Source organism: Coregonus clupeaformis, chromosome 6 (genome assembly GCF_020615455.1).
Source record: "Coregonus clupeaformis isolate EN_2021a chromosome 6, ASM2061545v1, whole genome shotgun sequence".
In the NCBI taxonomy this organism is placed as follows: Eukaryota; Metazoa; Chordata; class Actinopteri; order Salmoniformes; family Salmonidae; genus Coregonus; species Coregonus clupeaformis.
This window is the reverse complement of record NC_059197.1, coordinates 951,197-967,552: the sequence shown is the minus strand read 5'-3', so window position 1 is coordinate 967,552 and position 16,356 is coordinate 951,197. Positions and strand designations below refer to the sequence as shown.

The 16,356-nt window shown below is 44.4% G+C and overlaps 1 protein-coding gene and 1 pseudogene across 2 annotated transcripts; one reads left to right on the top strand and one right to left on the bottom strand.

The window, feature by feature from the left end:
- Nucleotides 1-4,402: 4,402 nt before the first annotated feature.
- LOC121567364 (latexin) lies at nucleotides 4,403-9,563 on the top strand. Of its 2 annotated transcripts, none has more exons than XM_041877365.2 (7): nucleotides 4,403-4,712; nucleotides 7,437-7,589; nucleotides 7,841-7,903; nucleotides 8,131-8,305; nucleotides 8,471-8,607; nucleotides 8,943-9,005; nucleotides 9,089-9,563. In XM_041877365.2, the coding sequence occupies exons 1-7, from the start codon at nucleotides 4,560-4,562 to the stop codon at nucleotides 9,206-9,208; spliced, it is 864 nt and encodes a 287-aa protein (XP_041733299.1). In that variant the 5' UTR covers nucleotides 4,403-4,559; the 3' UTR covers nucleotides 9,209-9,563. The 2 variants fall into 2 exon arrangements, with proteins under 2 accessions (XP_041733299.1, XP_041733300.1); XM_041877366.1 differs by lacking the exon at nucleotides 4,403-4,712 and adding an exon at nucleotides 7,093-7,195.
- LOC121567365 lies at nucleotides 4,992-15,342 on the bottom strand (annotated as a pseudogene).
- Between the last annotated feature and the right edge of the window lie 1,014 nt (nucleotides 15,343-16,356).

The window sequence follows — 16,356 nt, the reverse complement described above, 5'->3', positions numbered from 1 at the left end:
GAGTGTGTGTAAATTTACACACAGCCATGACCATGTGTATGCACAGTGCCAAGTGGTGGAATATATGGAATAAGAGAACTGCTTGTTAAGCGTAGAATGGAGAAAATATATGTTGAAAATATGTGAAATTGTGAGAGTAATAATTTTTGACTTCATCCCTTACAAAAAAGATTGCAGTTTTGAAACTAGTAAAAGTGCAGTAACTGCAGTTGACTGTGGTATTTTGTACACAGTAATTGCAGAATAACTGCGGTGTACTGCAGTTGAACTGCACTCTAACTGCAGTTAAACTGTAAAATTACTGCAGTAAAGAAAACAGTGTTATTTTGGAGGCAGTATTTGCAGCATACTGCAGATATACTGCACTCTAACTGCAGTTATACTGCACTCTGACTGCAATAGTTTTTCATAAGGGATTCGATTTCCATTGAGAATTCATGCAACATATCTTGACATGCTCTATAATTTTACGACATCAGTGCATTTGTTACGATAATAATCCATATAAAGTACAGTCATTTTTTAAATTAGAGGTACGTGTGAAAGTGAAACCATTGTTGGAATAATATAGAAGACTGAGATAATGGGAAATCGAATGAGAGATGGCTGATATTGCTGTTGGAAGATATGGTGGCTGGCACACGCTGCATTTCGCAGAGAGCGCGTTTTTAGAGAGATGGGACTTTTTCAGATATCGTTTCCCAAAACCAATCTTATTCTATTTTTGTGAGGATTTAAGACCTACGTTAAAAAGGCAAACACATGTGGAGGAAGATGATGGCATGGCGTCTTCAGCAAAAAGACGAGCAGTTGGAAAGGGAGTAAGTCCCGATGATAGTGAGGATAGCAGATCGGATGAGGGATCGGAAGACGATGGTGATTCAGGAGAGGAGGACAGCGGATCAGAAGAGGAGAGAAATGAAGAGGTCAAGGCCGAGGATAGAATAGACACCGGAAGGGAAAGGAGGGGGGAAATGGAGTCCTATAAATCAGAGCAGCTTACCGATCACTGCACCTGTACACAGCCATTCTGAAATTAGCCCACCCAACTACCTCATCCCCATATTGTTATTTATTTTGCACCCCAGTATCTCTATTTGCACATCATCTTTTGCACATCTATCATTCCGGTGTTAATTACGAAATTGTAACTATTTTTGCACTATGGCCTATTTATTTATTGCCTTACCTCCATAACTTACTACATTCACACACACTGTATATATATTTTCTGTTGTATTTTTGACTTTATGTTTTGTTTACCCCATATGTAACTCTGTGTTGTTGTTTTTAATCGCACTGCTTTGCTTTATCTTGGCCAGGTCGCAGTTGTAAATGAGAACTTGTTCTCAACTGGCTTACCTGGTTAAATAAAGGTGAAATAAAAAAATAAAAAAATAAAAAATAAGAAGGCAAGAGACAGATGGTTAGGAGAAATGCAGTATTATCATAAGGAGACGTATACTTGGTTGAATGAGGAGGAATGGAGGGAAAAAGAGGCAGATGAGGTCTAAGAGAGAGATGGAGGAAGATTGTGAGGTTGAGTCTGGTACAAATGGCAGGAAAAAGGGAGAAGGTTTGTTAAAGAAGAAGGTTTGTTAAAGAAGGGTGAAGTATCTGAGGTGGAAGGTGTGGTGAAGCACTTGGAGGCTGAGGATTGCACAGCGGGTCAGGATGAAGATGAGTCTGTGACAGTAGGAGTGAAGTTTGTGGAAAAAGTGGACCCTTGCCTTTTGGCTGATCCAATTGTGGTTTCAAGATGGGTGAAAAAAAGCGTTGGGTAAAGTGTAATCGGTGAGGGTAACAAGAAGTGGTCTAATGATAATTGTTTGTGTTTTTGTTGGTCAGAGGGAGAAGGCACTCAGGATTAAACAAATGGGGGAAAGAATTGTGAATTGTTTCGCTCTTAAGAAAAGGGCGCCATTGAGAGGAGTGATTACTGGGGTAGCAGTAAATGTAAAAATGGATCAACTGAAGGAGAAGATTCCCGGTGTGTGTGATGCTCGTCGTTTGGTGCGACGTAAACAGGGTGGCGAGAGGGGGGAAACAGAAGAGTCATTGTCTGTTCTTTTGAGTTTTGAAGTTGAGTCTTTGCCTGAGAAAGTGAGGTTAGGATATATAAGTTATCCAGTGCGAGCATATGTGCCGAATACCTTAAGATGTTACAGGTGTGTCGTAGTAAATATAAAATGTTATAGATTGATCTGAGTAATATGTTGTGCAAGACAAATTGTGTTAGGAGCTTGTTTTCAATAAATGTTCTGTGTCATGTGTCTGATACTAACAGTGTGTTAGTTGTCTGTGCATAACATTTTAGTAGCGAACAAAGAACAGAGCACCAGATGGCCTAATCTTACAGGAGTACGATAACTGGACAACACCCACACCTCAGGCCCAAGGCCCCCACCAGTTGCTTCTCACGAGTTTCCTTTGACACACACAGACATCTCATTTGCACGCACACTCATTCTCAACTCCCCACGAGTTCTTTGACACACAAACCTTTCATTTGCACGCACACTCATTCTCAACTCCCCTTCTACTGGTCGGGTGCCAAGGGCAGAGGACTCTGCCGTGCACCAATGGGGCATCTGCTCTGGACAGAGCAGACCCGCCTCCTACGCCTCGGGAACCAATCAAGGGACTAGAAGAAGGACCCCTTCCTTTATGTTACATTGTATAAAGTAATGCTGTAAACTCTGTTTAAACATCCTTCTCAACTGTCTCCATAAGTGGCAATTGATTGGGTCCATGCATGTTAATTAGCAGGATCCCATGCATGTAGCCTAACAGTACAAGATATCTCTGTGTTTAATAAACTGCCTTTTGCTTAAGCAAATTCCTCTCTGTCTAGCGTCGTTGGTTTGTACTTCCTCTCCTAATTATGTGTTCACCAACAAATGTCAAATTTATGGGCATGTGGCAGCAGTGTGTAGGAGGGAGATTCCAAGGTGTGAGAAGTGTGCAGAAGGGCATGAGACAAAGGAGTGTGAAGCAGTGGGGAAAGTGGTGGTATGTGCTAATTGTAGGTGTGGCCATGGGGCTGAGGATCAGACATGTCCAGTGCGAGAGAAGCAGGTTGAGGTATCTAGGGTAAGAGTAGAGAAGTTGTCATATGCGGAGGCAGTGAAGAAAGTAGAGGAAGATGGGTCAAGGGGGAGGGATCCTGAGGGAAATGGTGTGAGTAGTAGAGATGTACCAGTACAGAGGGATAAACCCGAAAGTTATGTTTCAGTAAGAATTTTTAGCGTTTATAGCAATGGTTATTAATTGTACTGCAGGGATGGAACGCACATCAAAGAAAATTGAGGTAGTGGTGGCAGCTGCAGAGAGATATTTGGGTGTGCGAGACTTGACAGCAGAAGAGTTACAGGGAGTGTTAAGTGGTGATGTCCCATCATTTCAGGTTGCGGGCATGAGGTAGGAGTGAGTATATTTAAATAGTGGAGAAGGGTGAGGTTAATTATTAGTAATAGTTTTGAATTTGTGAGTGTAGTGTTAGATGGTAGGGTATTTCTTTGCTTTGTTTTATTTTTTATTTGTCAAGGAAAGATAAGGGAGATGAACTCCAGTCTAGTAGGTGGCGGTAATGCAACAAATTGGATGCCAACCGCCGTTAAACCTCATTGAAGAAGAAGAAGAAGAAGAAGAAGAAGGCAAACGCATGCCATCCCGGTGTACATCCAAGTGCTATCCACCCTCGGGTGTTTGGCAACGGGATCTTGCCGATCCACATCACACAGCCCTCGATGAGCCAAAGTTTTGGATGCAATCATCAGAAAAACGAACAGTAACGCATACAATTTCCATACACCATCGCACAACAGGTTGAAGTCTTCTTTGCCAGCAATGGGTTCCCAAATACGAACAGAGCAATAGACGGCACCCACATAGCCTCTCCAGAGGCTTTCCACAGGCTTTAAACTGATGATTTTGACCATATTTGGTTAATTAGGGGCGTTTCGAAATGCAAACAGCCAAGGTCGTGAACCAGCACTGAGGCTGAGAACAATTGGTATTTATCAATGGTTATCTCCTAGCGGTGTGCTTATGACGCTGGTAGGGTTGTTTGATAAAGCACACTTTTTTTATGCTTACGAACATTCTAAATTCCGTTTGAATAGTTTCAATTCAATATTGATAAAAGAGGCCCCAGGAGTTTTCTTCAAAAAGCTCTTACATTAAAAGGGCATTATCATTTTCACAACTTCAGTGTTATTGCAACCTCATAGTGTGGAAGTAGCGTTAAAAAAACAGGAATATCACATTTCTTACTGAACTGCACCTTTAAATAAATATTTTCTGGAGGACAACTCTACTCAGTGTTAAGTGTGTAGGCCTACATTTGAGACCCAGAATTGCAGAAGAGCAGTTTGTTTAGATAAAGACCAAGAAAACAGAACAGGCAGCTGAGTCTGGACAGTGTCAGTTTCCTCTCACTCCATATCCTTCCTCTTACATAACCCTGAACTGGATGCCTATTCACACTCCATTTGCATTCCTTAGGACTCCACAATCCTCTCTGGCATTAGTTTTCTGTTTTCAGATCAGTGAGGAGTATGGACTGGACGCTGCTTATCCTTCTGGTTGTTCTGACCGTGGTCCATCGGAACCTGACCGTGACTGTCAGAACTGGGTCAGGACCACCAGTGGGGTCTGATAAACACCCAAACAGTGTTCCTCTGGGCGAGGACACAAAGCCAACTATAGAGGTGAGTGAGCTACAAACCCCTAGAATTCTCTGCTCAGAGGAGGCACATCAGTATATACTCAGTATAGGCCTACATAACATGGAGAATGAGTCTCCAGTTTGTTTTGCATGAAAATACTACTTTGACTTAGCCTTGTCTAGCTTCTTGCTGTGATACATATTAGATAGTATTTCACAACCGAGTTGTGCTTTTCTGTCGAATCCAGATTAGATCAAATTCAGGCAACAAAATTCTAACACCACATAACCGTCTGCTAAGTAAACAATGACACCCTGGTGAAATGGTTGTATTAGATACATCTTCTTTAAATCATCATCATTACAACATCAACATATGCTGTACATAGTACAAAACCAGTTAATATACATGCCCAAGTTGAAGTCAAAACTTTGAGTTTGCCTCAAGTCTTCATAAAAACTGCTAGGCTGAGGGACAAGGCTGTTTGCTGGAGAGCAGAGGCCGAATGGATATAAAGTCAGTAATAAATAGATACTTTAGGACAAGAGAGTATGGGGGTGGAAACGAGGGTGAATCTGTCTGACCATTTGTAGCATTTTGAATGCACATACGATATATTACACCTACCTTGGTAAGGCAGAGCCCAGTATGTTTACAGTTGAGCACTTTGTATGTTTGTGTGTGTTTGTTGAGCATTCCATTGCAGTACTGCAATGTGTTTACAATTCAGTGATTGTGCGTGTGTGTTGTTCACGCTCAGTTCTTCCACTTCCCCTTCTTGGCAGGCAGCTGTCCTGTTGACTCCAGGTATTTGTTGATGAGCTCCTCCTGAGTGCCAGGCAGACAGGGCTGGTATCTGCTGTACTCCATGGTGTACTCTTCTTTCCCCTGGACACAACACACATATAGAAAGGATCATAGACTGAGAAATGACTTTGGTACAAAGAAATTAACTGAAAAAAATTAGCTAATACAAACTCAATTCAATATCATTGAAAATGTATGGCTTGATATCCGACTAGAGCAGCCAGTGCCTTACCTCTGTACAGGACCGGAGCTCTGTGGCGTAGCCAAACATGTCATTCAGTGGAATCTGGGGAGAGGAAATGGAGATTAACCATCAAATACATAGTGACTGGACAGACGTTTAACCTATCCTGTCTTTGCAGAAAGAAAAAAGCATAGGAAGTATGAGTAGGACAGAGCTGCACTCACATCAGCATACAACGTAAAGTAGCCCTCCGCCCCATCCTGCCCACTGATGACGCCATGGCGACGGTTGACCCCGGCGATGACTGTCCCTTGGAACTCATCGGGCGCCACAATTTCTACTAACATGATTGGCTCCAGCACGGCAACGTTGGCCTTCTCCATGGCTACCAAAAGAGGGACATGGATGGAAGGAGAGAGGACACATTCAGTAGGTTTGTCAAAAAGCTGAGAAGCACAGAAAAGGTATAGAGGGAAAAATATGCGAGAACAACGGGGGTGTATTCTGGTTGGTTGACACCCACCGCCCTCCCCTGCACGGATGAAGGAGATCTCATTCGAGTCCACCATGTGATGCGCTCCATCTTCCAATAGGAACTTGATGCCTGAGATCTTGTGACCAGTCAGAGGGCCTTTCTCACAGGCCTCTCTGAATCCCTGCAGGAGAGGGGGATGAGTGAGGAGATGGAGAAAGAGTATGACAGCGGACTACGGTCCGCAGGCCCATTCAATCCAGGGGAGGTTTGAGTAAAAGAAATGTAGACATTAAAATGAACCTATATATTTTCAAATGAGTGCCCTTTTTGTAGCCCACAAATTGATTTTGAAACTAGAATAAAAATATATGCAGCACTCTGTTGAATTTCGAAATCCCGATGTGGTCCTCGAGCCAAAAAGTTTGCCCACCCTTGGGGTATGAGATAGAAATTCTAGTAGAACTCTTATCTGAATAAGCTACAGGATAAAATAAAATAAATCATAATAACACTTACTCAAGGGCCTATTTGATTTTCAGACTACAGCCAGACATGCATACCTTCTCAACAGCCGGCACAAACTGTTTGGGGATGTTGGTTCCGACAGTCTGGTCTTCAAACTCCACTTTTGTGTAGTTCTCTTGGTCCAGAGGTTCCAGAACTCCTATCACTTTACCGTACTGCCCAGAACCACCAGACTGCTTCTTATGGGTGAAGTTAAACCTGCAGAGACAAGCACATAGCAAACATCAGTAACTCATTCAGAGGATTTTCATTAAAGCATTGCTAAGTAAAGAACTGCCATAGTTGCCCAAACGATCAATACTTACAAAGTAGCTGTATGGTCATTTGCCATGCTTTTATGTTACAGTAGAGCGAGGAAAGGGGAAATGTGTGGCCTGTCTCTTTTAAAAAGGGGTGGTCCTAACTGAATTCCTGGCTCGGGAGAAGCAGGAAGTTGTTTCTACCCCTGCATGTGGCTGCTTTTCCAGCGGTCTGTGAGTGTCTTGACAGCAACAGCTTCTAAATGGCAGGGAGTCTCGGTCTTTCCAGGCACAGGCAAGAACACTTTCCTCCCTGACACTTTCTACCCTCCCCTTACTCACTATATTCTCCCACTCGGTCTTCTCCTTATCTAGAACTAGGGCAGGACAATACTTCCGCCACCCTGCCCCCGCACACACAGAGAGTTCAAAGACCCATCTGAGCAGGCATTCCCTACCTGTCCTCACCACCCTCCTTTCTCTCTCATTCCTCCTGTTCGCTCTCATTCCCCTCTCTTCTCTCCGGTGTGGATTAGGTGAGCGAGGTGGTGATGACGACTGGCGTGCTGAACCTGAGTCACTACCCTGGCCGTCGGGCAGCCACGGTGGTCCAACACTACCTGAACACCCGCTATGGCTCGCCCTACAGGTGGATATTTCTCAGCAAAGTACACAACGGCAGCGCAGAGGTACGAGTGGAGATGGGAGGATCAGCATACTTTGGGGAGTGTGGGGGGCAGGGGCAGTTAATATTATAAGGCAAAGAAGGATCCTTGAAGAAAGGGATGGATATGGGAGGTCCGTGCAGATAAAAAGTCAATTATCAATAGTGCATACAGTGGGGGCTTGTGAGGGGGCAACGGCTTTATGGAACATATTTTTGTTTGCTTACACTTGTCTTAAGTGGTTCACTTCTGCTCTCTCTCGCCTTGGCTGTCAGGATGTGGCTGAGATGGGGAGGAAGTATCAACTGGAGCTTACCGTGCAGGAGATGATCAGTAACGTAAGATCCGATTCACATTCTCTGAGTGACTCACTATTGCACAGATAACAGCAGTCTGAATAAATACAAGGTGTGTTCTGTAACCATTAGATCAACAACCTCTATTTTCCTTCTCTTATTTTTCCTCTCCTGTGTCTTCCCCTCTTCTCCTAACATACTGCGACACCATTCCTTTCCTATTCTCCACTTTCTCCTCAACCCCTCACCCTTTCCTCTCCCTATAAAAGGTTTCGGGGCAGTGCTCTGCAGAGCTCCTCTTTCCAGGGGGAGAGGGGCAGAGTGCTCCACAGGTCCAGGCTTCCTGTGAGGGACTGCTTCAAAGCAACACCACGGCTCAGGAAGAGGCCTTCTACCAGCAACACAGAGCCAGCAATAACATGGTGTCAGGAAAAGATATACCAAGTAGGTATAGAGCCACAAATACACACAACTCAGTCAGCCATGGCATAATGTCCAAACATGACAACCACTGAAATGACCATCTCTTTGTTCAGACTGTGGTCCATTTGTGGTCTAACTGACCCCATCTCTGTTCTGACCGTGATGTGTTTGTGGTCTCTTTGACAGACAGCTACGGTCACATGGAGCCCAGCATGAAGCCCTTCTGGCACCTGGGGGGTGTGGCCTCCAGTTTCATCATGCTGAGGGAGTCTAATGAGAGCACGCTTTACAACATGGCCCAGGTGGCCAACTTCACACAGCTGGTGAGCAGCCAAGAGAGAGGTTGAGTTCTTGCCCGACTAGATGCGCAGGCGTTGCATTGCATCAACCAATGGTTGCGTGCTACGCCATCGACTGTGCTGTCAGGCATCAGATTGCTATATCATATGTGGTTAGCTAATATGTTAAATACCTATCCAGGCGTGGTATGATCTGGCATGCGTCTGCGATGTAGTCGGACAGTAACTCGACCAGAACCTCAGTGTAACCATGGAGACATCTGCCCAATTCCAAATTGACCCCTAACTCCCCACCCACACACTTCCCGTCCATCCTTCTCACACACTTGGTCCGTGGTTCTCTGTCTGTCCCTCAACAGGAGACTGAGAAGGACCAGCTGAGGTTCAACTACCATGTCCTGCTGCATGAAATGATTTCCCAGGTAACTAAAACATTCTGCCATCTGTCTTAACAGAACTCGGACGTCATGTTTATTATTATTATGGAACATTCTTGTGTGTGCAGGAGATCATCCACTGGAAGCTGTTAGTCACCTGGTCCCCAGAACAGGGAGTTAAAGTCCTGCAGACTGAGCTGCAGCCAAAGTGCCACGACTGTGAGGCTCCTCCAAACACCACCAACTGAGATACACACATGGCAAAATACTCCACAGCCTTACTCAAGTACTGCAAAGAAGAGTATAGCACATCTTTCTTAGTACTTGAATGAAGAGTAAAGCCACACTTTCTACCTGCTTTGAAAAGCTGAGCTTTACACATCACACTTGTCTTAGTAATTCTGTTTACCTTCACCACTACTGCTTCAGAGGAGAGGATAGGGCACATGTCAATGGCCTTACTGCATCTATGCCAATGCACTGCTTTTACTGTGTCAGCTTGTAAGACTCTTAGTAAAATATAACATGTTTGTAAAAGCTTTTCTTGTTAATATACTCTATTGATGACATGAAGAGGTGAAATAAAGCCATCACTGTATACAATGTAATGCTTCTGAGAGTGGTTCAATTGGTCATCGTTGGCGTTTGTGTGTGTTAGGAGTGGTACTTACGGTACCGCACTGGTCACGCTCTCCCTGAAGGCTACCTTGGGCTTTCCCATCACACAGGGGCAGTTATACTCCCTCTCCATCCTCTACAGAAAGACAGCGAGAAAGTAAGGTCAGCTTCATTTACTGCATTGAAATGCCATTAAAGATTCTAGATGTTTGGAAGTCTAATGCATTCTATTAGCCTTCAAGACAACTTAGGACACTGTAAAAACAAGATGAAGCCAAAACACAAAAACGCTGTGGACAGAAGGATCTTCAGATCTCCGGAGAGCAGAGCACTAGACTAGTACCTGTGAGTAGATCTCCAGGTGCAGCTCTCCCATACCAGAGATGATCGTCTCCTTGCTTTCTGTGTCAAAGTGGACCCTGAACGTGGGGTCTTCTCTGGTGAAGCGGTTGATGCCTTTAGAGAACTTATCTGTGTCATTCTGATCCACAGGAAGAGCGAGAGGATGAAGAGGGTGAGGAGGAAGATAGTTTATTATAGAGATGCTAATTACTGATAATACATGCTCATATACTCTCCTGAAATAGTATCAAGCCTTATATGGTCATTTAGACTCCTCATACTACATAGAATATGAGAGGGCCCACCTTGTTGGATGGCTTCATAGACATGGAGATGACAGCCTCTGGAATGTGGATGGACTCCTGTGGGAGAAACACATGTTGAATGATGCCCAAGGTCATAACATTATGCACACAAAGGCAGTGCACAACAGATTGCATCTTTAAATACACGTTAGCGAGTGCTGACTGGTTGTTTATCTAGTCTGGACAATTGCCATAGGGATGTACCATGGAGAGGTTGGCGCTGGTCCGGGAGGTGAAGGTGTCTCCGCTGGCCCAGTCGATTCCAAACAGGGCACAGATGTCACCTGCATACACCACCTCCACATCCTGACCAATCGGAGGGAGGGACGCAATTTATGATGACACCAAATTAAGATTGTTTCAGTTATACAAATGTATAGATAAAGTTGTTTGTAATCATGAGATGTTATCACTAGGGTTGTGTGGTAGAAACAAACAAAAAACCAAATATGGAACATTACCGTTCTAACCAATCACAGTGCTGTGCTTTTCATAGCACTGAAACCATCAGTTTACTACATTTACATTCACTTCCTGGTTCTCACCTCCATCTGGTCGGCATGGAGACGCACTAGTCTCTGCACACGGATCTTCTTGCTTGTGCGTGTGTTGATGATGTACTCTGTCTTCTTCAGACAGCCCTGGTACACACGCATGTCAGCTGACCAAACTGACCCGCCTAGAACAGAGTAAGGGGAAGAGAGGAGAGAGAGAAAAATAAGTCTACAGTACGGTTTATCATACAAATAAAGTGTACACAGTAAACGTGCCAGATTACTTGTTGAAGAGAAGATGGTTTGCTACACAGTGTTTGTGTGCTGTGATGTGCTCACCTCCAGTTTGAAGGCCAGGCCAACTAAGTGCTGCGAGGCATCTCTGGTGGGATCCATCAGAATCTTAGTGCTGTCACTGGACTCCCTGACACAGAGGAAACAACACAAGGACAGTGGTGAGATCTTCCATTGACATCAATTGATGAATGGCACAAAACGTCAAGTTACGCATGCATTGTTCAAGTTTGTCCCTGAGCCCATACTCTGACCTGATTTTGGCATATCAATTCATTCAAAGACGGCCGTGTCATATTGAATGGTGTCTCTGCCTAGGCAAAGAGGTCATACTCACTCATCGTTGAAGAGGGCGTAGTTGTTGACCTCTGTGGGGTTGGGCAGATAATTCAGCACTGCGTTCAATAGAGGCTGGACCCCCTTGTTCTTCAGGGCAGTCCCCACCAGCACGGGGCTGAAGAGGCGCTGCACTGTGGCCCTGCGTATGGCTGCCTGTGGGAGGAGAGACGGGAGCAGTCAGGGCCCAGGGGGCAGAGTTCACAGGTCATTGCAGAACATATGACTGATGCGGAAGATCAAATTACATACTTTTTTTGCGATGTCCCAAGACATAATGAACAGTCACACATACAAACCTTGAGTTCTGGCACGTTGGGGATCCTCTCCTCCAGGAACATCTCTCCCAGGGTCTCGTCAGCATTAGCCACACACTCCACCAGCTCCTGTCTGCAGCCTCCACACGGAACTCTGCCGGGATCTCATCTAACCGGATATTCTGTCTGCAGGAAGCACAGAGGACAGGAGGATTAGTCTTATTTTTCTTCTTTTTTTTTCAGTGAGAAGGTTTACAGCTATGGAAATGTTTCAGGTCTGAGATAGAGATGACTTACATTACTAAATCCCTGCAATGATCACACATTCTCCATTCTCTTACCCGAATGGGCCCTCGAAGTACATGCTGCGCTCCTCTATGAGGTCTATGATGCCCTTCATGTTCCCCTCCAGACCGATGGGGATGTTCCCAAAGGCTGCGTTGTGGTTCAACTTGGTCCTGAAAGAGAGAACACAGTCAGAACACAGAGCTTATGGAAAACCAGACTAGTCTATCGGTCTACAGTATCTGTATATCTGCTGACCTCATGGCCTGCAGGGCGCGGTTGGGGTTGGCTCCCATGCGGTCCAGCTTGTTGATGAAGGTGAGGAAGGGAACATTGTAGCGTTTCATCTGTCTGTTCACGGTCAGGGTTTGGCACTGGACCCCTCCAACTGCACATAGGACCAGAATCGCCCCATCCAAAACACGCAGGGCTCGCTCCACCTCGATGGTGAAGTCCACATGGCCTGGACAGGTCAGAGAGGAGGAAACTGCGGTTAAAGTTAAAAGCAAAAATACATCCTAAGTTCAACAGCTGTTGGGTATACTAGCATCAATCTGTGACTGTGACTTATGGTTTATCCGTCAAAAAAAGAACCTGGTCATAAGATCTGTATTGCCACTAACGCAAATCTTTCTGCCAGGTAGGTACCTCCATACTTGGGGTGTCGATGATGTTGATGTTGTAATCCTTATAGATGGTGTATGTGGTAGCTGACTGGATGGTGATGCCTCTCTGCCTCTCCAGCTCCATCGAGTCCATGGTGGCCCGACTCCATCCTTTCCCTTTACCTAGAGTTAGAGGAACCACAGTGTGTATACAGTACGTAAAAATAAACAGTTTTAATCTGTCTGTCTGTCTCCCTCTAAAACAGACAGATAAGCAAGCAAGCAAGCAAGCAGGCAGGCAGACACACAAACTTCTCCAACAAGCTACTTCAATAAATCAGAGCCAGATTATGATCATGATTAACTCACCTCATGGATCTCTGCTATCCTGCCCGTGTAGAAGAGGACGCGCTCCGTGAGTGTGGTCTTCCGAGTCGATGTGTGCCGAGATTCCGATGTTGCGGATCCTTTCATTGGGAACGATACCAGAGGAGCACGACCGACAACTGTTCATCAACACCTATTGTTATGATGAGTTTCTCGGGTATCAAAGAATCCTATACTTAGACACTTTGTAGACAGTTAATGCAAATGTTTAATGATCGGTACCGGGTTCGTTACAACAATGACCAGAGCTTTGCCCCTTGGTGTTACGAACTAACTTGAACAAAGAAGACACTCTACCTTACAGTGGGGAAAAAAAGTATTTAGTCAGCCACCAATTGTGCACGTTCTCCCACTTAAAAAGATGAGAGAGGCCTGTAATTTTCATCATAGGTACACATCAACTATGACAGACAAATTGAGAAACAAAAATCCAGAAAATCCCATTGTAGGATTTTTAATGAATTTATTTGCAAATTATGGTGGAAAATAAGTATTTGGTCACCTACAAACAAGCAAGATTTCTGGCTCTCACAGACCTGTAACAACTTCTTTAAGAGGCTCCTCTGTCCTCCACTCGTTACCTGTATTAATGGCACCTGTTTGCACTTGTTATCAGTATAAAAGACACCTGTCCACAACCTCAAACAGTCACACTCCAAACTCCACTATGGCCAAGACCAAAGAGCTGTCAAAGGACACCAGAAACAAAATTGTAGACCTGCACCAGGCTGGGAAGACTGAATCTGCAATAGGTAAGCAGCTTGGTTTGAAGAAATCAACTGTGGGAGCAATTATTAGGAAATGGAAGACATACAAGACCACTGATAATCTCCCTCGATCTGGGGCTCCACGCAAGATCTCACCCCGTGGGGTCAAAATGATCACAAGAACGGTGAGCAAAAATCCCAGAACCACACAGGGGGACCTAGTGAATGACCTGCAGAGAGCTGGGACCAAAGTAACAAAGCCTACCATTAGTAACACACTACGCCGCCAGGGACTCAAATCCTGCAGTGCCAGACGTGTCCCCCTGCTTAAGCCAGTACATGTCCAGGCCCGTCTGAAGTTTGCTAGAGTGCATTTGGATGATCCAGAAGAGGATTGGGAGAATGTCAGATGAAAACAAAATAGAACTTTTTGGTAAAAACTCAACTCGTCGTGTTTGGAGGACAAAGAATGCTGAGTTGCATCCAAAGAACACCATACCTACTGTGAAGCATGGGGGTGGAAACATCATGCTTTGGGGCTGTTTTTCTGCAAAGGGACCAGGATGACTGATCCGTGTAAAGGAAAGAATGAATGGGGCCATGTATTGTGAGATTTTGAGTGAAAACCTCCTTCCATCAGCAAGGGCGTTGAAGATGAAACGTGGCTGGGTCTTTCAGCATGACAATGATCCCAAACACACCGCCCGGGCAACGAAGGAGTGGCTTCGTAAGAAGCATTTCAAGGTCCTGGAGTGGCCTAGCCAGTCTCCAGATCTCAACCCCATAGAACATCTTTGGAGGGAGTTGTAAGTCCGTGTTGCCCAGCGACAGCCCCAAAACATCACTGCTCTAGAAGAGATCTGCATGGAGGAATGGGCCAAAATACCAGCAACAGTGTGTGAAAACCTTGTGAAGACTTACAGAAAACGTTTGACCTGTGTCATTGCCAACAAAGGGTATATAACAAAGTATTGAGAAACTTTTGTTATTGACCAAATACTTATTTTCCACCATAATTTGTAAATAAATTCATTAAAAATCCTACAATGTGATTTTCTGGATTTTTTTTTCTCATTTTGTCTGTCATAGTTGACGTGTACCTATGATGAAAATTACAGGCCTCTCTCATATTTTTAAGTGGGAGAACTTGCACAATTGGTGGCTGACTAAATACTTTTTTTCCCCACTGTATATACCTTCTGTTACCCTCTTCCTGGCATACATCTGGTAAGTCTTCATGGGCACTCCCTGTCTTTGATGTTCATCACTCTTTACCCCAAGTCACTATCCTGCCCATCACTCATGCTATCCTAAACATCACTAATCTCCTTTGACATAATGGAATGTAGACTTTCTGTCTCCTAACCACTTATCTAGTAACTCTAACCTATTCCCCACGATACTATGACATGACATCATTATACCATAAAAACATCATATCACCTATAAAATGAAAAAAAGAGTCAGCTTTCAGATACGTTTCTCTATTATTAGCTAACGTTATACAACGCAAGACAGGACAGGCAGTGGTTAGCTACCTAGTGTGTCAATTTCCATCCCTTCTCACCTGTCCTATTCTAACATCTTGGGGTATTTTTTCTTACCTTTTTTGATGTTACTGTTCCCGGTTTCCTTAAATGTGTTTGACCTAAGGTTAGTCCTGCTTTTAGAAGTCTCATTTTGGTGGACAGGACGAGTTTAGCTCCGTTTACACAACCCTCCACTGGATGTCAGTCAACCCGTTAAAGTCACGGTACGGCACGCCGGTTTGTTGTGAAACATTACTTCCTGGACTACGGCATGTCTGAGGAGTCAAACTTGAGGATCAACAAATCCACTTTGCCAAACTCAACAGTGACGCAGATGGAAAGGCAGACAAACGTGTGCTAGTTCACCCCCAAAAATACAAAAGTAACCAGACAAAGACATCTACACTGAACAACAATATAAACGCAACATGTAAAGTGTTGGTCCGGACATTTTCCATACACACAAAAAGCTTTTTTTTTTTTTTTATACAAAAAATGTGTTTATATCCCTGTTAGTGATCATTTCTCCTTTGCCAAGATAATCTGTCCACCTGACAGGTGTGGCATGTCAAGAAGCTGATTAAACAGCTTGGTCACTACACAGGTACACCTTGTAATGGGCCACTCTAAAATGTGCAGTTTTGTCACACAACACAATGCCACAGACGTCTCAAGAGAACGTGCAATTGGCATGCTAACTGCAGAAATGTCCTCCAGAGCTGTTGCCAGATAATTTAATGTTCATTTCCCTACCATAAGTCACCTCCAACGTCGTTTTAGAGAATTTGGCAGTACGTCTAACCGGCCTCACAACTGCAGACCATGTGTAACCACGCCAGCCAGGACCTCCACAGCCGGCTTCTTCTCCTGCGGGATCATCTGAGGGGGTGCTAAGGAGTATTTCTGTCTGTAATAAAGCTCTTTTGTGGGGAAAAACGTATTCTGATTGGCTGGTCCTGGCTCCCCAGTGGGTGGGCCTGGTTTCCAAGTGGGTAGGCCTATGCCCTCCCAGGCCCACCCATGACTGCGCCTCTGCCGTCATGTGAAATCCATTGATTAGGGCCTAATGAATGTATTTCTATTGACTGAATTCCTTATATGAACTGTAACTCAGTAAAATCTTTGAAATTGTTGCATGTTGTGTTTATATTTTAGTTCATAATAAATACTGTTATGTGCTCCTAGCTTTTTAAAGTTGAGAGCACCAGTGTTACCAATTTAAAAAGTTAATTTAGAG